Source organism: Peromyscus maniculatus, chromosome 7 (assembly GCF_049852395.1).
Source record: "Peromyscus maniculatus bairdii isolate BWxNUB_F1_BW_parent chromosome 7, HU_Pman_BW_mat_3.1, whole genome shotgun sequence".
In the NCBI taxonomy this organism is placed as follows: Eukaryota; Metazoa; Chordata; class Mammalia; order Rodentia; family Cricetidae; genus Peromyscus; species Peromyscus maniculatus.
This window is the reverse complement of record NC_134858.1, coordinates 33,813,405-33,833,897: the sequence shown is the minus strand read 5'-3', so window position 1 is coordinate 33,833,897 and position 20,493 is coordinate 33,813,405. Positions and strand designations below refer to the sequence as shown.

Sequence of the window (20,493 nt, the reverse complement as noted above, 5' to 3'; positions counted from 1 at the left end):
GGAGTTGGATCTAGTGTTATAGGTAGTTGTGAGCCACCAAATGTGGGTGCTAGGAACCACATTTTGTTCTTCTAACAACAGCAGTATTTGTTCTTAACCACTGAGCCGTCTTCCAGTCCCTAAAAATGTAGTTTTTTTTGTTTTTGGTTTGTTTTTTTGAGACAGGGTTTCTATGTATAGCTCTGGATGTCCTGGATTTCACTCTGGACCAGGTTAGCTTCAGACTCAGATATCCACCTACCTCTGACTCCTGAGTGCTGGGATTAAAGGCTCAGCTCCTGGAAAAGTATTCTTAACTTGTGTTGGTGTGGCTTCTGAATGTCTTATTTTCTGCAGGAATTGCTATCTTTTGCATGCTGCTTACTTATTACATGTGGATCAAGGCAGTGAAGACTGGTTCCATCTACTGGGCTGCCAAGTGTGCCCTTGCTTATTTCTACATGGTAACTATGTACATGTATTCTCTGTGTCTCTTTCTTTCTTTCTTTCTTTCTTTCTTTCTTTCTTTCTTTCTTTCTTTCTTTCTTTCTTTCTTTCTTTCTTTCTTTCTTTCTTTCTTTCTTTCTTTCTTCTCTCTCTCTCTCTCTCTCTCTCTCTCTCTCTCTCTCTCTCTCTCTCTCTCCCCCTCCCTCCCTCCCTCCCTCCCTCCCTCCCTCCCTCCCTCCCTCCCTCCCTCCCTCCCTCCCTTCCTTTCTTTCTCTCTCTCTCTCTCTCTCTCTCTTTCTTTCTTTTTCTTTTTTTCTTTTTTTTTTGGTCCAGGGGATTGAACCTGTACTAGGCTGATTTACTACCGAGCTACTTCTTTACATACTTTTAATTTTAAAATTTTCTTGCTCCCCCACCCCCAAGATCTTTTTGAGATGGGATCTCATGTATCCCAGTAGGCCTCAAACTCTATGTAGCCGAGAATGACCTTCTGATCCTCCTGCCTCTACTGCCTGAGAGCTGGGGTTACAGATGTGTACAACAATGCCTGGATTATACGATGCTTGAGACTGAACTGAAGGCCTCATGTGTGCTAGGCAAGCACTCTGCCATCTGACTTGTATCCCTAGCTCTCTTTTTTTCAGTCTGCTAATAAAAAAGTTTTTCATATTCTGTATTACTGAATTTTCTATAGGTACATGTTGGTTATTTTATATTTTTGTTGTATTCCCCTTAAAAACTTTCTTTTCTAAGATATATTCTTTTTTTCTATGTAATTTTACATCTGTCCCTTGGGTTTCTTTACTTTTCTGCTTCTACTTAGATTCTGTGTGTGACACAGTAATTGGCATCTACATTAACACTGTAGCTTGATAGTATTGTGTCACAGTGTCAGCATCCTGTGAGTCTTGCTCAAAGGGACTGTTTTTTCTGTCTTCTCACAGGTCTCTTCATGGGGAGGTTATGTGTTCCTGATCAACTTGATTCCTCTTCATGTCCTGGTGCTAATGTTGACAGGCCGTTTTTCTCATCGGATCTACGTAGCCTACTGTACTGTTTATTGCCTGGGTACCATTCTTTCTATGCAGATCTCCTTTGTGGGCTTCCAGGTAAGCATGTGACTTTGTAGAGTTTCCTGCAGCCAAATGTTTCTAAGTAGCTTCAACTAGATTAATTTAGATTGGGTTCTCTTAAGAAGAATATAAATTACAATTTTTGTTTTGGGCTGTTTATTAACTGAAACAACAGAATTATTAGTTATGAATCTGCTTCTAATAGCACATCAATATTTGCTGCATGTTGTTTGAATTTAATGGCTCTTTGGTTTAGGTTTGTGTGAGGAGGAGGGACAGTTTAGTTAAGCAGGGTTGATATGAATGATCAAAGTTAGAATTTAAAAAAAGTTTAAAATTCCAGTGAACTCTGATCATCCTAATGGGGCCTAGGTGAGCCCTTGAGGAAGCAAAGCACAAATCTTTTACCCAGATTATTAGGTAAAATTAAGGGGAAATTGTGTGTTTGTTTTCTTTTGTAAAGTTCTCATCTTTATTTAGAGATAAGCAAGTATTTTTAGTCACTTAATATATGCAATTTGCTACTCACTGGAAGATGTAAGAGAATGTAAGTGATATGTTTGTCCTTGAGGAAGTTGGAGAAAGAAATAAACACGCTGTTGATACTCTACAGCAGTACTTCTGGAGAGTTATTTCCAGAACATTAACATTAATAGTGTCTGGACACTTGTTAAAAATGCAGATTCTGTAGAGAAAGGAGGATTAAGAATTCAAGGTCATCCTGGACTTTAGTCAAGTTCAAGCCCAGCCTGATATACATGGAACCCTGTCTCAACAAACAGATCTGAACAAACAAACAAAAGAACCCAGACCAAACTAAACCAAGCCAAATGAAACAGTAAAAGAGACCTCTTGAGTCACCGACTCTGAGGTGGGGCTCAGCAACCTACTTTAACATTCCCATTGGTTATGATGCCCACTAGAGTTAGTGAACCACGGTCTGTGGAAAAGAGTAATTATATACTAAAGGAGACATATCAGTGCTCGAGACATAGGAGCTATTGATTTGTCGGGTTTGGAGAGGACTGTTACATTGAATTTTAAATGATGAGTTTTAGTGAAAGGGAGTTGGGAGAAAATTGCAGCCACACTAAGGAAGTAACCAGAGCAAATGGCACAGATGGGGTTGTCATAGTGTATGGTATGCTTTGTTAGACTCCAGACATTCTTTGGAAAATATATTCGGTCAATTAAGCCCTTCTCTGTATTGATCCTTGTTCATTTTGGAACTTCAAAACTCGTTGGACTCCTTGGGCTGAAGTAGATCAGGAGAATGCCAGTCTTGGATGAGCTCATTCTGTTTGTTTTGCTCCTAATACTGCCGTATATGTCACCCACTTCCCCCAGCCTGTCCTTTCATCAGAGCACATGGCAGCCTTTGGAGTGTTTGGTCTCTGTCAGATCCATGCCTTCGTAGATTATCTGCGCAGCAAGTTGAATCCACAGCAATTTGAAGTTCTTTTCCGAAGTGTTATCTCGCTGGTTGGCTTTGTCCTCCTCACCGTGGGAGCACTCCTCATGCTGACAGGTAGAGGAGCACATCTTTAGAGTTAGATACTCATGGGTACAGACAAATAAATACCAAATACAGACAAGATAAATACCAAAAAGACGCTTGTTTGCTCACCACAGAAGCTCCTCTCTTCTGTTTCTTTATTTCAAGCACTAAAGTCAAGCATTTAAAAAGGATGAATTTTATGTGTATGGGTGTCTTGTCTGTATGTATGTCCATGCGCCATGTGTGCCTGGCCCCTGAGGAAACCGGAAGAAGGCATCAGATCCCCTAGAACTGGAGTTGTAGACAATTGTGGGTGCTGGGAACTGAGCCCCCATCCTCTGCAAGAGCAGCAAGTTCTCTTAACTGCTATCTCTCCAGCCTCAAAGTCCTACTTTTTAAAACCTTCTGTTTGTTAGCCTGTTTGGATTTAGCATGGCGGAGTGTCTTTGTAGAACTGCCTTGCCGGTCTTTTTTCAGCTTTCTTTTTTTCTATTGGTTGGCGTGTAGAAATTCTTATACTCTTTGTCATACTTTAAGTCATGGCACTCATGCTATGGGAACTAAATCATGGTTTTATTTAGTTTAGTTGACAGTCTCCATTTTTTTTTTTAACTTATACATCTCAGGAACTAATTTGATTTTTCTAACTCATAGCAGGATGAGGACCTAGTTCACTTAGATTCTGGAGTTGGCCTTAATTTCTTTCGTTTTTTTTTTTTTGGTTTTTTTCCAGACAGGGTTTCTCTGTGTAGCTTTGGTGCCTTTCCTGGATCTCACTCTGTAGACCAGGCTGGCCTCGAACTCACAGAGATCCACCTGCCTCTGCCTCCAGAGTGCTGGGATTAAAGGTGTGCGTCATCACCACCTGGCTTGATTTCTTGATTTGACCAGATTAAGCCTAAGATCCTCCTTACCAGTAGGCTTCCCTTAACTCTCTTCCCCTGTGAGTTTAGATATAACCAAATTGTTATGTTGAAAAAAATACTCTCAAGTTTAAAAGAACAGGAGCAAAACTCTGTAAATATTACTGATGGTAAGTAAAGCAAAAATAGTCCTTTTTTTATCTCAGAATTTCACTCAAATGGAATGTTGTGGATAAAAATGCTTTTTGCACAAACCTGCACTCATGAAATGGGTAACTAAGACAGTACCATCTCTCAGAAGCTTGGAGGTAAGTTAGTCTGGAATATGGTGTGGCAGAAACAGTAGAAGAGGTCCTGCCTCAGACAAGGGGGAAGGCAAGAACCAGCTCCCACCAGTTGCCTTCTTACTTGACCACTGCTCTGCATACTCACACATACTGCACAGGCACGCTAATAATAACAGTGAAGTGGGATGTTGTGATTACTTAGCATTTTAGCTTCATGTTTTAGGACTATATGTGAAATATTTATTACCTTCTCTTCCAGGAAAAATTTCTCCCTGGACAGGGCGTTTCTACTCTCTGCTGGATCCTTCTTACGCTAAGAACAACATCCCCATCATTGCGTCTGTGTCTGAGCACCAGCCCACAACCTGGTCCTCCTACTATTTTGATCTGCAGCTTCTCGTCTTCATGTTCCCAGGTCTGTTTTGCAGTTTGAAGTGACCTTCATATGAATCATCCTTTGATTCCAAATATATTGACTACCCTCATCCTTACTTTTTAAATATTTAATTTTTATTATGTTTTTAAAAATATCTTTATCTATATGTGTATGTATTTATATATGAGTGCAGGTGTCTGCAGAGACCAGAAGAGGGTGTCCAGTACCCTGGAGGTAGAGTTATGGGCAGTTATGAGCTGCCCCATGTGGGTACTTAAACTTAGTACTCAGCATGTTCCTTCTCCTTTTTTTTTTTTTTTTTTTTTTTTTTTCCGAGACAGGGTTTCTCTGTGTAGCTTTGCGCCTTTCCTGGAACTCACTTGGCAGCCCAGGCTGGCCTCGAACTCATAGAGATCCACCTGGCTCTGCCCCCCGAGTGCTGGGATTAAAGGCGTGCGCCACCACCGCCCGGCCCTTCTCCTTTTACCTAGTTTTCTTCTTGGCTATATTGAAGTTCTGTGTTGAGTTTTTGTAGTTAAAATGGTTTTTATATGGTGAAAACAACAGAGATAAGTTAAAAACACACAAAAAGGTACATTTGCGCTAGTTCTTACTACCTGTTCTACCACCATGGACATTTTAAATCAGAGGCAGTGATGAATGTCTGTACTTGGAAGCCTGGGGCATGAGGATTGTGAATTCGAGTTCATTCTGGGCTACATAGTGAAACATTCTCAAAAAGTTGTAACGAAAAACCCATTTTCAGTATTAATTAATTTTGAGACAGGGTCTATTGTGTATTTGTGGCTGACCTGGAACTTGCTATATAGGGCAGGCTGGCTTCAAACTTACAGATATCTGCCTGCCTCTACCTTCCTTGCAAGTCCTGGGACGTGACACCACACCCAGCCCAAACAACCCATCTTAATAGGTGCATTCATTTGCTTATTTGTTGAGTGTGAATGAGATCATGATTAGGCATAAGTCTAGGGCTATGTCGGGTGGGACCCTTGCCTAGCATGACTGAGGCCTGGGGAAAAATAATTTCTGCTGATTTAGAATTTGTGGAAATATTTTTCATCTATAGAAGTGTGTAAAGATGTGGAAGAGGACAAGGACCTATAACTTATAGTAATATCTTAATGTATTTTATACTTAAAATATAGCGTAATTAACCATCTCTTCTGCTAGACATATAGATTATTTGTGGTTGTTGGGTATTTAAGAATACTATAGTAAACATCTTTGCATCATTTTATTAAGAATAGATTCCTAGAATTACTGAGGTAAATGTATGAAGTCACCCAGTTATATAATGAAGATATTTTTCCTTGTAGGTTTCTGTCTACAGGGCTCAGCTGCTTACTTTTCTTTCCTCTTTTGTAGTTGGCCTCTATTACTGCTTTAGTAACCTGTCTGATGCTCGGATTTTTATCATCATGTATGGTGTGACCAGCATGTACTTTTCAGCTGTAATGGTGAGGAATTCCCTCAGTTCTAGCCAAACTATCTGTGACTCCGAGGTGCTTTCTTGATTGTTCTTTTTTGCCTGGCTGAATTTAAAAAAAAAAAAAAAATACTGGTGATTATGCAAAGCTGCTTGCTGTTGTTAATCCTATTTTGGAATACACAGACATTCACACTGTTTGTGGGGTCTAATTTTCTTGAGTTCATAACCTTGTATTAGGCACTTTTGTACTTCATTGAATTGGAGCAGATTAAAGAAAAATATTTACATGGAACTGGAGTTACAGGCAATTTTGAGCAACCTGATGTAGATGCTAGAAACCAAATCTAGGTTCCCTAGAAGAGCCAGAAGCTTAACCATAAGCCACTCCCTAGCTTGTAGTGTGGATTTTTTATCTTAAAGCCTTGAGAGTACTGTCTACTGCTTTGCTGTTAAGACAGGGAAGGATTTTATGTAAGGTACTAACATATTTCTTACACTATTTTGAAACTTTTTTTTTTTTTTTTAATTCGGAGCTGAGGACTGAACCTAGGACCTTGTGCTTGCTAGGCAAGCGCTCTACCATTGAGCTAAATCCCCAACCCCGAAACATTTTTTATTGTATTTATTTTTTATGTGTATGGGTGTTTGAGTGTGTGTCTGTACACCACGTGGATACTTGGCATCCTCAGAATCCAGAAGAGGGAGTTAGATCCTCTGGGACTGGACTATAAACTGCTATGTTAGTGTTGGGAATTGAACTGGGTCCTCTGAAAGTGCAGATAGTGCTCCTAACTTCTGGGCCATCTCTCTAGCTCTTTTTTTACTTTGTCAAATCAGAAATAGCAATTAAAAATATATTTTTATTGGGAATATTAGCATACACCTGTAGTCCCAGCACTTGGGAAGTAGAACCATTAGTTCAGGTTCTACATGGTCTGGGCAACATGACTCTATCTCAGAAAACAAAATGAGCAAAAATAAGTATATAAAAAAGTAAAAATTTTGTATTATCTTTCAGAACCTAGACACATTTAGACACATGTAGCTGAGTTTGTCATTTATATTTATGGTTTTTGAGACAAGGTCTTAATTTCCCTCTAAGTTTTAATTGTGTGTGTGTGTGTGTGTGTGTGTGTGTGTGTGTATCTGTGTGTTGGTATGTGCATGTTAGTGAAGGTGCCATGGAGGCCAGAGGCAGGCTATTGTGAGCTACCCCATGTGTGTGCTGGGAACTCAACTCAATTTCTCTGCAAGAGCAGTAGATGATCTTAAACCACTGAGTCATCTCTTCAACTCCAAAGACTATCATTTATTATGTTTACTTATGTGTATGCTTCATGCTAGGAGGTGCTTCTAGAGTCCAGAAGAGGGCATCCGATCTCCTTGAGTTGCCTAACAGCAGGGGTATTGGGAACAGCACTCCAGTCCTCTGGAAAAGCACCACATACTCTTACAGTCTTAAACTGCTGAGCTGTCTCTCCAGCCCTTGCTGTAGGTGTCTACATGCATATGTGCAGGTACAGGTTCCCACAGAGTCCAGAAGAACATGACGGATCTGAGTTCTTGGCAGTTGTGAACTGCCCAACATGGCTTAACTTAGGTCCTCTAGAAGAGCAGTATCTGCTCAGAAGCCATTGAGCCGTCTCTCTAGTCCTGGCCTTGAACTTTTTGATCTTTTTTTCCCCAGCATCTTGATTGCTGGAATTACAGATTTCCACTGCAACTGGCTCAAGTCCGACAAAGTTTAAGAAATACTTACTTCGGTTAGGCTATAGCTATACCACATATTTTCTGTTTCACTTTTGCTGAAGTAGAACAGTTGTTGAAAATTGCTAAATTGGTGTCATAGTCAGTCTTCTGATAGATTGAAGTCTTGTCATTTATGAAAGACTGATAATACTGATCATGATTCTTGTTCTTTTTAGGTGCGTCTAATGCTGGTGTTGGCACCTGTTATGTGCATTCTTTCTGGCATTGGTGTCTCCCAGGTGCTGTCCACATACATGAAGAATCTGGATATAAGTCGCCCAGACAAGAAGAGCAAGAAGCAACAGGATTCTACTTACCCTATTAAGAATGAGGTGAGATTTAAGTAACACATTGACTGGGGAAAGTGTGTGTGTGTGTGTGTGTGTGTGTGTGTGTGTGTGTGTGTGTGTGTGTGTGTATGCGTGCCCATGCCTGTGTGTGTGTGTTTGAGACGGGTATTACAACAATGTCTTGGGTGGTCAGAATTAACTTGTGTAGCCCAACATATTTTGATCGCACGTAAGAAGCTGTCTGTGTGTTTGGTTTACTGTACAATTCTTTCTTCTGTAGGTGGCAAGTGGAATGATACTGGTCATGGCTTTTTTTCTTATCACCTACACTTTTCATTCAACTTGGGTAACCAGTGAAGCCTACTCTTCTCCTTCTATTGTACTGTCGGCCCGTGGTGGGGATGGCAGTAGGATCATTTTTGATGACTTCCGAGAAGCATATTATTGGCTTCGTCACAATACACCAGAGGTAAAAATTTGTGAGGAGTTGGATAGTTAGATAGTGTCCAAGAAACTTGATGTTGTAGGGAATATGACATCTTTTAGATGGATAGGAAGCTTAGAAAAATTTGAAATTTAGACTCTCAGTTTTTAGTAAGCTTTAAAGACCAACCTCTATTGAGGGTGTTCATCTGAAGTAGTGTTTCTCACCCCGTGGGTTGCAGCCCCTTTGGCAAACCCCTGTCTCCAAAAACATTTATATTACAATTCATAACAGTAGCAAAATTACATTTATGAAGTAGCAACAAAAATAATTTTATGGTTGGGATTCACCACAACATGAGTAACTATATTAAAGGGTTGAAGCATTAGGAAGGTTGAAAACCATTGTTCGAGAGTATCTTAAATGCTAGATTCTGTTTGGACATTTGTGTTGATATGGTAGTGGTTTTAATATAAGATAGATTAACCCAGTTTCAAAAGAAGAAAATGTTAAATATGTTTGCTATAAAAAAAAAATAGAAACTAGAATCAGAATCAAGGTAAACAGTTACCACCTAATAATAATGACATTAAACATTGTAAGTTATGTTTTTTTGAGGATCTGAAGTGATTTCTTTTGAAGTAGCCATTGGAAATAGTATTTCTGAGTCAGATTTGCTAAATACCCAAACTAAGAATTTTTTTTAAAAGTAGTGTTGGGGATTGAACCCAGAACTTTAACATATGCTAGGTACATATTCTATCACCGAACTGTGTATCCAGCCCTCAAACTAAGAATTTTTTAATCCTTGCCAACATATTTTGTGGTTTGTGTTTTCCCTTCTACCTTTGTAGTAATTTTATAATGTTTTTATAAATTTTATAATGATTTTATAATGTTATTAAGGGTCACTTATTAAAAATTACCTATTGACAAACCAGGAGTGTTGGCACATTCCTTTAATATAGCCTTGAGAATGCAGAGGCAGGTAAACCTCTGAGTTTGGGGCCAGCCTGATGTACATGGTGAGACCCTATCTCTAAAGAAAAAAATTTAAATTACCTAATGACATCAAGCTGTCTTAGCTGTACTTCATAGTCCCCCATACCTCTTGATCCATTATGCTTGTTTCAATGGTCTGGAATTAGGGTATTTGGGAATGTTGGATTGTATATAATGTAAACTATGTAAACTATTTCCTGAATGGAGGAGCAGGTGCCCCATTTTTTTTTTTTTTTTTTTAGTAAATATGGTTTTTAATATTGTCTCCTCTTTGCATTTATAACATAATTCATAATTCACTTAGACAATCACAGAATCCTTTTCTTCCAATACTACAAACTGTATTATAAATGAAATCAAAATATACAAGACAATTGCTGTTTTCTATAAAACCACTTTATATATTAACTTGTTCCCCAAAACCTTTTTTTTTTCTTTTTGGCCTGGTTTAAAAAGGTGTTGTTATAAATATTTACAGCATTTTCTTTTAGATGAACATTCTTGCAAACAGAAAAAGAGAATTTTATGAACAGATCATGTAAAATACTAGACAGTGTTAGAGGCTTCTAGCTGTGCTATTTCCCACTTCAGATACAGTACTGAAAACGATCATCCATCTTTCTTGTCCCATTCCATTCTGTTCACAGTAAAATTCCCATTTTCTCTAAGCAGTCTGTTCATCAATAGAAAATGGAAAGTCAAGGCTGCTCTACATGGGATCTTTCAGAAAAGAGCTCAGGGAAAATGCTTCACAGATGAGTTAAACCAGAACAGGCAGTCCGAGCAATGAGGTGAAATTTCAGTGTAAAACTTGGTGTGGTCAGCAATCTTTGTAATTAGTACTTCCTGGATATGGGATGTATTTTTTAAAGATCTGGGTAACAATGAGTGGTAAGGGAAAAAAGAAAAAAAAGAATAGAGTATGACATTCTTAATGACACCAAAAACAACTACCCAAAATACCTGTTTTTAAACTACTACAAACATAACAAAACTCTGTTGACAGTGTTAAGTGAAGTTTGCCATGAGCAGCTTTCAGGCATGGCTGTTATCACCAAGGTCTCTGTCCTCTGCAGCATGTGCCTCAGCCTACAAAGGCTAAGTTGACGACCATAAAGACTGAGGCATTTCTGCTCTTGTACCAGTACAAGGCTCTGCATTATGTACCGAAGGCAAAAGTGTAACTGAGATTTTGTTTATTTAGTTATAACTATTTTCTTGTGGGACAACATTTTCCTAAACTGTATAGTACATATTTCCTGAAAAATCAAAATACCGATTCTACTTTAAGCTCAAATAGGAAGCAAAGGTCAATTAAGGCTACTGAAGAAAGGTGCCTCAATTTTATTTTCTTGTTAGGAGTACATTACTTTGTAAAGAAGTTTATTAATTAGACAAGTCTTATCAAAGTTGTCCTTCCACTCTTCATTTGGTTTTTAAGAGCAGTGAGATGAACATTTTCTTATTTTCATTCTTGTTTTAGGATGCAAAGGTCATGTCATGGTGGGATTACGGCTACCAAATTACTGCAATGGCAAATCGGACAATTTTAGTGGATAATAACACATGGAATAATACTCATATTTCTCGAGTAGGGCAGGTAAGGTAAAAGGGTCCATTGAGTGTCTGATATATGAGGTCTACTGGGAAACTCATTACTAGGAGAGGGGGTTGACTTGAGATTTTTCTTTGAGAATTGTACACTTATTTTTCTAGGCAATGGCATCCACAGAAGAAAAAGCCTATGAAATCATGAGGGAGCTGGATGTCAGCTATGTGCTTGTCATTTTTGGAGGCCTTACAGGGTATTCCTCTGATGGTAATGTACTTGATATTATGTCTAGAGTCTTAGAAAATATAGTGAATCACTTACTGTTTTATTTGTATATATTTGTTTTTGAGAGTCTCATGTGACTCAGGCTAGCCTTGAACTTGCTGTGTCCATAAGGATGACCTTGAACTACTGATCTTCTACCTCCCTGGTGCTATAGCTACAGGCCTGCAACATCTGGCTTTGTTTTCTCTTTTTAAAGAAATAATTATGTATGTAATGTACACAAAGTAAAATTAACTTTCACAAAACTGAAGTTAATAATACCTGTTTATATTTTTAAAAGTTAAACAATTCTGAAAGTTTAAAATAAGTGGTTGTCTCGTGGCCCTAAACTTAAATAAGCATCTTTAACATTAGTGCCCAGAACCAATAATTCCTATCTTCAGTTACTTAGGTTTTTGTTTGTTTATTTGTTTTGTCAGTGCTGGGGATTGATGCCTAGAGCTTACATGTGTTAGGCAAGCACTTCCCCACTGAGCTATACTCTCAAATCTTTATATTTTAAAACTCCTGGCTCTGTAGACTAGGCTGGGATTAAAGGAGTGGGCCACCACTGCCTGGCTTTTGGGCTTTTTTTTTTAATGGGTTGTTTAGGATCTGAACTTAGGTTCTTAGTTTGTATGGCAGGCACTGTACAATTCTCAGTTGCTCTACATTTTCGTCTGTACTTGATTTTATTTGTCTTTTTCACTTGGGTATGTTTGTAATGGCGATATAGATGTTTTATAATGACGACGACGACGGCGACTATGGGAAAACTACTTCTTTAACTTGTTATTATGCAGGACTAGAAAAACGTGGTGAAAAATCAGATTTTGTGAAGTCAGATTGTTGCATACTAGCTAATTGTATGCAAAGAAAGACTTAGTCAGAAAAACAGGGAAAAAAAAAACCCCTGAACTTCCTTTGGAGATGATGTCATATTTTTGAGTTGTTGAAAAAATGATTTGACAATAATCTAACTGTGGGAACTAGTCTTTTTTTTTTTTTTTTTAAGACATTAAAAATAATGCAGAATATTCAATATCTAGCTCTGTGATAACATGCATGTGACAGTCATGAAAGACAATCCTCAAGACCATGTTATTAAACTGTATTAGGCTGGGAGGTGGTGGCACACACTTTTAATCCCAGCCTTCTGGAGGCAGAGGCAGGAGGAACTCTGAGTTCAAGGCCAGGCTGGTCTACAAAGTGAGTTCCAGGATAGCAAGGACTAAGCAGAGAAACCCTGCCTTGAAAAACAAAAAATAAATAAATAAATAAAACTCCCCCAAAACTAAAACCTGTTTTAGTAGGAGTTCTGAAAGTTTGAGAGTGATTATTATTGTTGCTGCTAATGTTGTCATTTCAACATTCAGTTGTGTCTGTCGGTGAATACTTTCTGAATTTTAAACATCCCTCCTCCCACAGTATTATGTGCCCAAAGACAATTTCAGTTGTGTTTGATTTTGCTTCAGTTGCTCATTCCCAACTCACCTTCAGCTTTTAGTCATTATTCTTTTCTTGGTTCTATTAAACAATAAGTGAGGTAATGGATGGTGGAGTATGCCGATAGCTATAATCCTAGCATTCTGAATGCAAGGCAGGAGGCTTGTGATGCTGCCTAGGTTGGCCTTGAACTCTTAGTTTACTTTTAATTTAGCTTCTTTGGTGCTGAGATTATAGGCACAGGCAGGATGATGTTTTCTTTTTTTTTTTTTTTTTTAAAGATTTATTTATTTATTATGTATATAGAAGAGGGCACCAGATCTCATTACAGATGGTTGTGAGCCACCATGTGGGTGCTGGGAATTGAACTCAGGATCTCTGGAAGAGCAGCCAGTGTCTTTAACCTCTGAGCCATCTCTCCAGCCCCCAGGATGATGTTTTCTAAAGCAATTAACAGGTCTTTGGAAATGCATTTTCTGTTGCTTTTAGGAAAGTTTCATTTCTTCTTGGACATATCTTACATGTTTTCAGTGTTCTTAATTTTAACTTTTTATTTATTTTTATTTATTTATTTATTTATTTATTTATTTATTTATTTATTTATTTTTTGGTTTTGTTTTTTGAGACAAGGTTTTTCTGTGAAGCTTTGGAGCCCTTCCTGGAACTCACTCTGTAGCTCATGCTAGCCTTGAATTCACAGAGATCTGCCTGCCTCTACCTCCCAAGCGCTGGGATTAAAGGTGTGTGCCACCATCGCCTGGCCCTTTTTACTCATTAAAATTTTTTTTTTCCAGACAGGATCTCACTATGGAGAGATATCTGGCCTGGAACTCACTATGTAGACCAGGCTAGCCTTAAACTAACAGTGATCCACCTGCCTCTGTCTCCCAAGTGCTAGGGTTAAAGTCATGTACTACTACACCTGGCTTCTAGTTTCACTTTTTATTGAATGTTTATTAAGGCTTAAAATAAAATATTTGATCATAGTACAGATTCTTTTATTATGAAAGCTTGATGCTGTGCAGCCCAGGCTGGCCTTAAATTCCTGAAACTCTTCTCTCAGCCTCTCAGTGCTGGGATTACAGATTGGCATCAATGTGCCTAGTTTCCACTGTGTATTATACTCTTACAGCACCTCTAAATTGGTATCAATAATACTTCAGGTGCTTACTTAAGTGTATGTGGTTACTGGCTACTGCTTGCAATAGCTTATCTCTTCCTGATTTCTAGGAATACTTTCAGTTGTGGCTTAAGACTGGACTAATAGCATACAATTTTAGCCTTTAACAAATAATTTCTAATAAAAGTTTTGTGTTTTTAGGAAATGCTTTGCTCACACACTATTTCTTGTTTTTACAGAGTTAAATGACAGCTTTCCTTATTAGAAAAGTGTGATGGAAATTTCCTTAGGAATAGTGACATTTTCATTGAGTTATTTATATCCAACAGCCTTTCTGATACACAGTCCTTTCCTTTTTCCTCTAGATATCAACAAGTTTCTTTGGATGGTCCGGATTGGAGGAAGCACAGATACAGGAAGACATATCAAGGAGAATGACTACTATACTCCAACTGGGGAATTCCGTGTGGATCGTGAGGGGTCTCCAGTGCTGCTCAACTGCCTTATGTACAAAATGTGTTACTACCGCTTTGGGCAGGTCTACACAGAAGCCAGTGAGTGATTCATAATACTGTCAACAAGAGTGATAGCTAACATATACTGTGTTTTCCAGGTTCTGCTCTTAGTCTCTTTAACTCATTTAGTCCTCACAGGAGCCCAGAAGATAGAAACTAATATTAATGCCATTTTATGTATGAAGAAATTGAAATAACTAACAGGTTACTGAACTAGCTAATATCACATGATAGAATTCAAACTCAGTCTGCCTCTGAATTCTGTACTTTAAAACATTATCTTTTGCTTGGGTGGTAGTGGCACATGCCTTTAATCCCAGCACTTGGGAGGTAGAGACAGGAGGCTCTCTATGAGTTTGAGGCCAGCCTCTTCTACAGAGCAAATTCCAGGACAGCCAGGGATACACAGAGAGACCCTGTCTTGAAAAACAAAACAAACAAACAAACAAACAAACAAACAAACAAAAATTGACCTTTTATTGTGGCTGTCTCAATAAAGAGTATTATAGTGTGAGAAGGACTAAGGGATAAAGAAATAAGTACTTTTTCACTTTTTAGATGAATACATTTGGTCAGGTTAGATCCTGTCCATTTCAGTTTTGTTTCTGCATCTGGGAAAACGTTTGCAGTATATACAAGTCTTGAACTCATGATCCATGGAAGGTTTACTAGTGTTAGGTCTCTGGATAACAGTCTTCGGGAATAGAGAGGCTTGAAATTCACCTTGTAGACTTATAAGCTTCATGGACTCTGCCAAGTATCACATTGGGCAGGACGCAACTAGGGTAGCACTTGATTTGCCATTTCTATCTAAAGCTCTGTCTTGCAGACTCTAGTCAAAGTGCAGGCTGAGAAAGGGCCATCAATGCAGTAGTTGGTGTATAGCTTCCATCTCTTTAGGAAATTAACTTGCAGAATAGAAAAGATTTTTCTCTTGTTGCTTTTAGAGCGTCCGCCAGGCTTTGACCGTGTTCGAAATGCTGAGATTGGTAATAAAGACTTTGAGCTTGATGTCCTGGAGGAAGCATATACCACAGAACATTGGCTGGTCAGGATATACAAGGTGAGTAGGTGCTACATAGCTCAGAAAACTGATCTTGTTCTAGTTTACAATTTTTCCAAATAGGGACATTTTTAATGGCATCTGGTTTCAAAGTAGCTTATAACTTACTCGAAGTGTTAATTATTTTTAAATTGTGTGTGTGTGCATGTGTACAACTTTGTGGATTCTCTTTACGTTTTAATAGATTCCCGAGATTGAATTCAGGTCATCAGGCTGGTATGCAACTTTACCTGCTAAGCTATCTGGTTAGGCCAAAATGTTACTAATCATATTTTTGATTATTTTTTATAGAGGATTGGCAGTTGTTATGCCAACATTTCTTTTTCTTTAAAAAAAAAAAAATTCTTTTACTACATTTTTATATAGGAGGAGGCATTATATATGTATGCTACATGTGAGGACAGCTTGTAGGGGTCAGTTCTTTTATCATATGGGTCCTGGAGATCCAAATCAAGTTACCAGGATGGATGGCAAGTGCCTTTACCCACTGAAACATTTGCCAGACCAGTACTTTTTTCTTTCTTCTTTCCTTATGGTTTTGGGGATAGGGTCTCAGGATGCCTTACAGGCTAGTCTTAAAAGTACTATTTATTCCAGGTTGGCTTTAAACTCAGATCCCATTTCTTCAGCCTCTGGAATGGTTGTATTTTAGATGTGGCCTCTGTACTTGGCTCAGCAATAGTGTTCTAGGTAGGGTTTGAAATAGCTCGGGAGTTGGGGGAAATGCATGTGTATGTGTTTTTGAACTATGTTTTCTTTTTGCTGAATTTTTGACACAGAATCACATGATGTCATGTAGGAATGTGTTATATCTTTTATATGAGAACAGGTTGAACCAGATATAGCATCTATGCCTAGGGTAGCAAAGGCAGGGGATTGAGTTTGAGGCCAGCCTAGGGTACATATATCTCAAGTAACAGAATAAAAAAGAATGATTGAGGTCTTTTGGTCAATGCCATAGTTAGTCTATACTGTTTCTTAAAGGCTAAGTTGACAGTAGGTAAACTCTAATCCATGCTTATTTATTCACATTGTCAAACAAGCAACAGAGTCTAGTGTGATCTTTTCTGCTCTGTGGAACTAGTAGATGTTGCCAAAGAAAAACTTAGGGTACATACTAAACTGATGTCTTTATGTTGCAGGTAAAGGACCTGGATAATCGAGGCTTGTCAAGGACATAAATGTTACATTGTGCCCTGATATGCTTCGCACTGAGCGCGTCATATTGAGGACGCTGAAGATTTTTTTTTTTATATATACAGTTTATAAGAACAGAGCCGGATGGGATTAGAATTGTCTGGAAGTTTTGCCCTGGACAGTATGGGCTGGGCCAAATGAAATGATTTTTATAATTCTGAGCAGGTTACCAAATGAAATGTCATGGCTTTACTTGGTCAATTAAAAGGGGGTATTTTTTTTTTTTTTTTTTTAATGTGCCTTATTTGTTTTGACTTAAATTGGCTGATTTGAGGATCACAGAAGTGATTGGATGGAAGACCATATCCATGCTCTAGGTCCCCAGATGAACCAAATAGGAGCATTTTCTTTCTCTTTCCTATCAGCAAACTCAAGGACTAGCTCTGGTTCTACAAATATAAAAACTTTTTCACATTTCTTGCTTTATAGCACCCGGTACAATGCTTTGCATATAATGGGTGCTTAATAAAAATTTTTATCAAATGAATAAATGTTTTTGGGACCGGAAGAGTGCTATTTCTGAGCAAGGAAGACAGCTTTCTTGCTGTTATACCTATGTTCTCAATGTCTTTCTTTAGAAGCTCTTTGGCTTTGTAAGGACAGAAAGTTGCTAAGTATTCCCGATCTCACCAGGATTCTTTTAAACTAGTGAGGGTTTTTCTTATTCTAAGCAGGTAGGTGAACCAAATGTGACTAATCCAGTAGTTTTTAAGACTCAGTGAAACATATTAATCTGAGAGGAAGACACTCCTCTAACATCACATATAGAGGTTGATGGGTCAGTAGATGTTTCTGGAATCAGATATAGTTATATGTACCTATATGACATTTAGGTTTTCTGTACTTCACTAAATCTGAAACACAGTAAATGGCTCTTTGCTCATGTCCTGTAGACTGCACTAAATCTCTTGGGGTTTCCACCATGAGCTTCTGTTTTTCTTAAGTGTCAATCTGCTGTGTTCATATACCACTTCAGGCTTGATTACCTGGTTTTGAAGGCCTTGCTAAATATATAACTAGGAAGTAGAAAGTGTGGCTACTAGCAGGTACCTAGAGATCATTGCCAGTCTGACTGTAAGAAAAGAGACTTTCAAAAAATGTTTTAACTTCAAAGCACAGGTCTCATAGTTATTTTATGCCAAGATAAGCAGCTTTCTGTTCAGTATAATAGGACATTTCATGTATTTAACAACATAGGACATAATCACTGATGTATATAAACTGTCTTAAAAAATTAGTTGAATCTGTTTAAGAAGACAGGAATTATATGACTTTTAGATAGTCACATTAGTACTCTGTGCATATATGCTTAGGTACACTTGTATACCTAAGGACTTCACCTTCAAGCCAGTTTATGTACCATGTACTTTAACTGTGGTTGAAATTTAGATTTAACAGAAGATTTGATTTCCTATATGTAAATATATTACTTGATTTATATACATAATTACTGCCTACTGGGAAAGGTTAATCTGAAATTTATCAATATGATTATATTACAGATTATTAGTAAGCTTTCTCTATAGTATAAATGGGATAACCTTTTTTCATACTATTTTAACTCCTGGGATTTTGATATTTTCTAGTTTACACAGATTTTTTTTTTTTTAAATTGCTTTCATTTTCAGTTATAGTTCACTTAGTGTAAAAAAAAAGTCCATCTAAAAAACAACAATACACTTTCACACATATCCCTTCCCACGCACCCATTCACCCTCTAGAGACTCCACATTCAACTATGCTGACCTCCCGTTATTGCCTCTTGCCTGACCGTTAGTAACTTGCTTTGTTATGTTTTGGTATTGTAGTTTGAGGTAGCATTGATTTGGGTGGGAACAGAAATTAGTACCTTTTCACCATCCCTTATATCAGTGGTTCTTAACTCGTGGGTTGGGACCCCTTGGTACACCTCTGTCTCCAAAAATACTTACTTTGATTCATAACAGTAGCAAAATTACAGTTAGAAATAGAAACAAAAACAACTGTATTTTTAAAGGGTCTCCAAATAAGAAGGTTGAGAACCACTGCCTTACATATTGTGACATATTTTTACTGTCATGTTATAGCTGTGATTACCTTTTATCTTTCCGTTATTCTCAGTTAAGATGTGTTATATACTGTTACTTTTGGATGGTGGTTGTTTTTAAGACAGGTCCATGTACTTAGGCTGGCTTTGAACTTGTAATTGTCTTGCCTCTACCTCCCAAGTGTTGAGATTACAGGTGTGGGCCACTATAGCCAGCTAGTTACTATTTTCCTCTATAACTTCGTTTAGGAAGTAATTTAATTTTTAGTACCTATTATAAATCTCTCCTACCCCCTCACTCCCTAGCCAATTCTCTTTCATTTGTGCCTATTTTCTCTTAATGTGATCAAATACATTCATTAACCAACTTTGGCTTTTTTGAGACAGGGTCTTTTGTAGCAGGGGTTGGCTTTGAATTCCTGATTCTCGTGCCTCTATTGGGATTCTAGGTATATAATCAGGCTACTACACCTGACTACATTGTTTACTTTTAAGAATGTCTTTTATTTTTCAGCTTGAATTGGTTAACTCTCCAAGTTTGTTGAGTTGTATTATTTCACTGTTGTATTTGTTAATCTTTTGCCTTTTTTATTGATTTGCCATTTCTAAGTATCTTCTTAAGAAAGTGCATGGGGGGGGGATAAATTTCTGGATCTCTTCTATTCATACTCAGTGCATAGCGGGGTAAAGAATTCCAGACTGTCACTATTTTGCATTATAAAGGCACTGGCCTATTGTTCTCTACTTTTCTGATGTTAAGAAATGCAGTTATTCCAATGAGTATTTGTCTGTTCTTCGCCCCAGACCTCTTGGTTGCATCTTTATTGGTGGTATCCACTGTGCCAGGCACTCTGGATTTTCATGTGTGCATAGTCAAGTTTTTTTTTTTTTTTTTTTGAAAAAACACGCTACACGTAGATTTCTCCAAGTGTCTTTCTGATACAGTTAATTAAAAAAATTTAAATGTTAGTCAACACAATATTTACTTTTATTTTATGTGTTTGGGTGTTTTGCCTGCATACATGTGTAATATCATGTGTATGCCTGGTGCCCACAGAGTCCAGAAGAGGGCATCAGATTTTTAGAACTGGAGTTATAGACAGTTGTGAGCTGCCATGTGGGTGCTGGGAATTGAACCCAGGTCATTTGGAAGAGCTGTCAGTGGTCTTAACCGTTGAATCAACTCCCCAGCCCTGGTATAGTTATTTGAATGTGGGGCTTCCTGAGTCAATTTCTTAAAATTTTCATAGTTGCTGTTTTATTTTTCACCTCCTGGGAGATTTCCTCAGCTGTATTTTCTCTCTTCTCACTCCTCCCCCGCCTCCTTTCTGTATTGGGTCAAGCCCGGGGTCACTCTGTTAATGAGCTATATTTCCATCTTCAATCATGCTTTCAAATATTTTATTTTTTTCTTTTCTGCTTTCCATTTCGAAAGTCTTAAGAGCTCTTTTGTCTGACTATCCCATTGTTTTGCTGCCTTTCCAATTAAAGACTTTCCCAAATTCTTGGCTGACTGCTTTTTAAGACTGGGTGTTGGAAAGGGAGTGTATGCTTGTTCTTTTCAATATACTGTGATCAGGCTGGTACACTCAGGTACACTGAGAAGTCATTGATACTGCCCTTACGTTTCCTTTTCTTCCATACGTAAGATTCAAGGTTTGTATGTGCTCTTATTCAAGGATATTGGCCAGGCTACGCATTCTGTCACCTTTCTGGAGCCTAGTAGGAAAAGAAAGCTTATGGGTCCAACTTGAAGTACATATACTTAAATTGAATTGCTGTTTTTAGTAGGATAGCCACACCTTTGACTGTGCTTACTCTACAAGCCACCTTCCATTTATTTACTCTCAAATCTTAACTACCAGCTTTGGG

The 20,493-nt window shown here is 38.0% G+C and overlaps 1 protein-coding gene across 3 annotated transcripts in view; it reads left to right on the top strand.

Annotated features, from left to right (window-relative positions):
- Stt3a (STT3 oligosaccharyltransferase complex catalytic subunit A) overlaps positions 1-17,103 on the top strand; it is a 31,649-nt gene extending 14,546 nt beyond the window's left edge. For all 3 annotated transcript variants that reach the window (XM_042280656.2, XM_076576008.1, XM_076576009.1), the window contains exons 7-18: positions 337-443; positions 1,371-1,535; positions 2,847-3,027; positions 4,407-4,562; positions 5,910-6,001; positions 7,899-8,054; positions 8,293-8,481; positions 10,922-11,038; positions 11,155-11,257; positions 14,186-14,374; positions 15,283-15,398; positions 16,541-17,103. In XM_042280656.2, coding sequence (XP_042136590.1) covers positions 337-443; positions 1,371-1,535; positions 2,847-3,027; positions 4,407-4,562; positions 5,910-6,001; positions 7,899-8,054; positions 8,293-8,481; positions 10,922-11,038; positions 11,155-11,257; positions 14,186-14,374; positions 15,283-15,398; positions 16,541-16,579 — 1,610 coding nt within the window. In that variant the 3' untranslated portion in view covers positions 16,580-17,103. The remainder of the gene's footprint in view (positions 1-336; positions 444-1,370; positions 1,536-2,846; positions 3,028-4,406; positions 4,563-5,909; positions 6,002-7,898; positions 8,055-8,292; positions 8,482-10,921; positions 11,039-11,154; positions 11,258-14,185; positions 14,375-15,282; positions 15,399-16,540) is intronic.
- Positions 17,104-20,493: the final 3,390 nt, after the last annotated feature.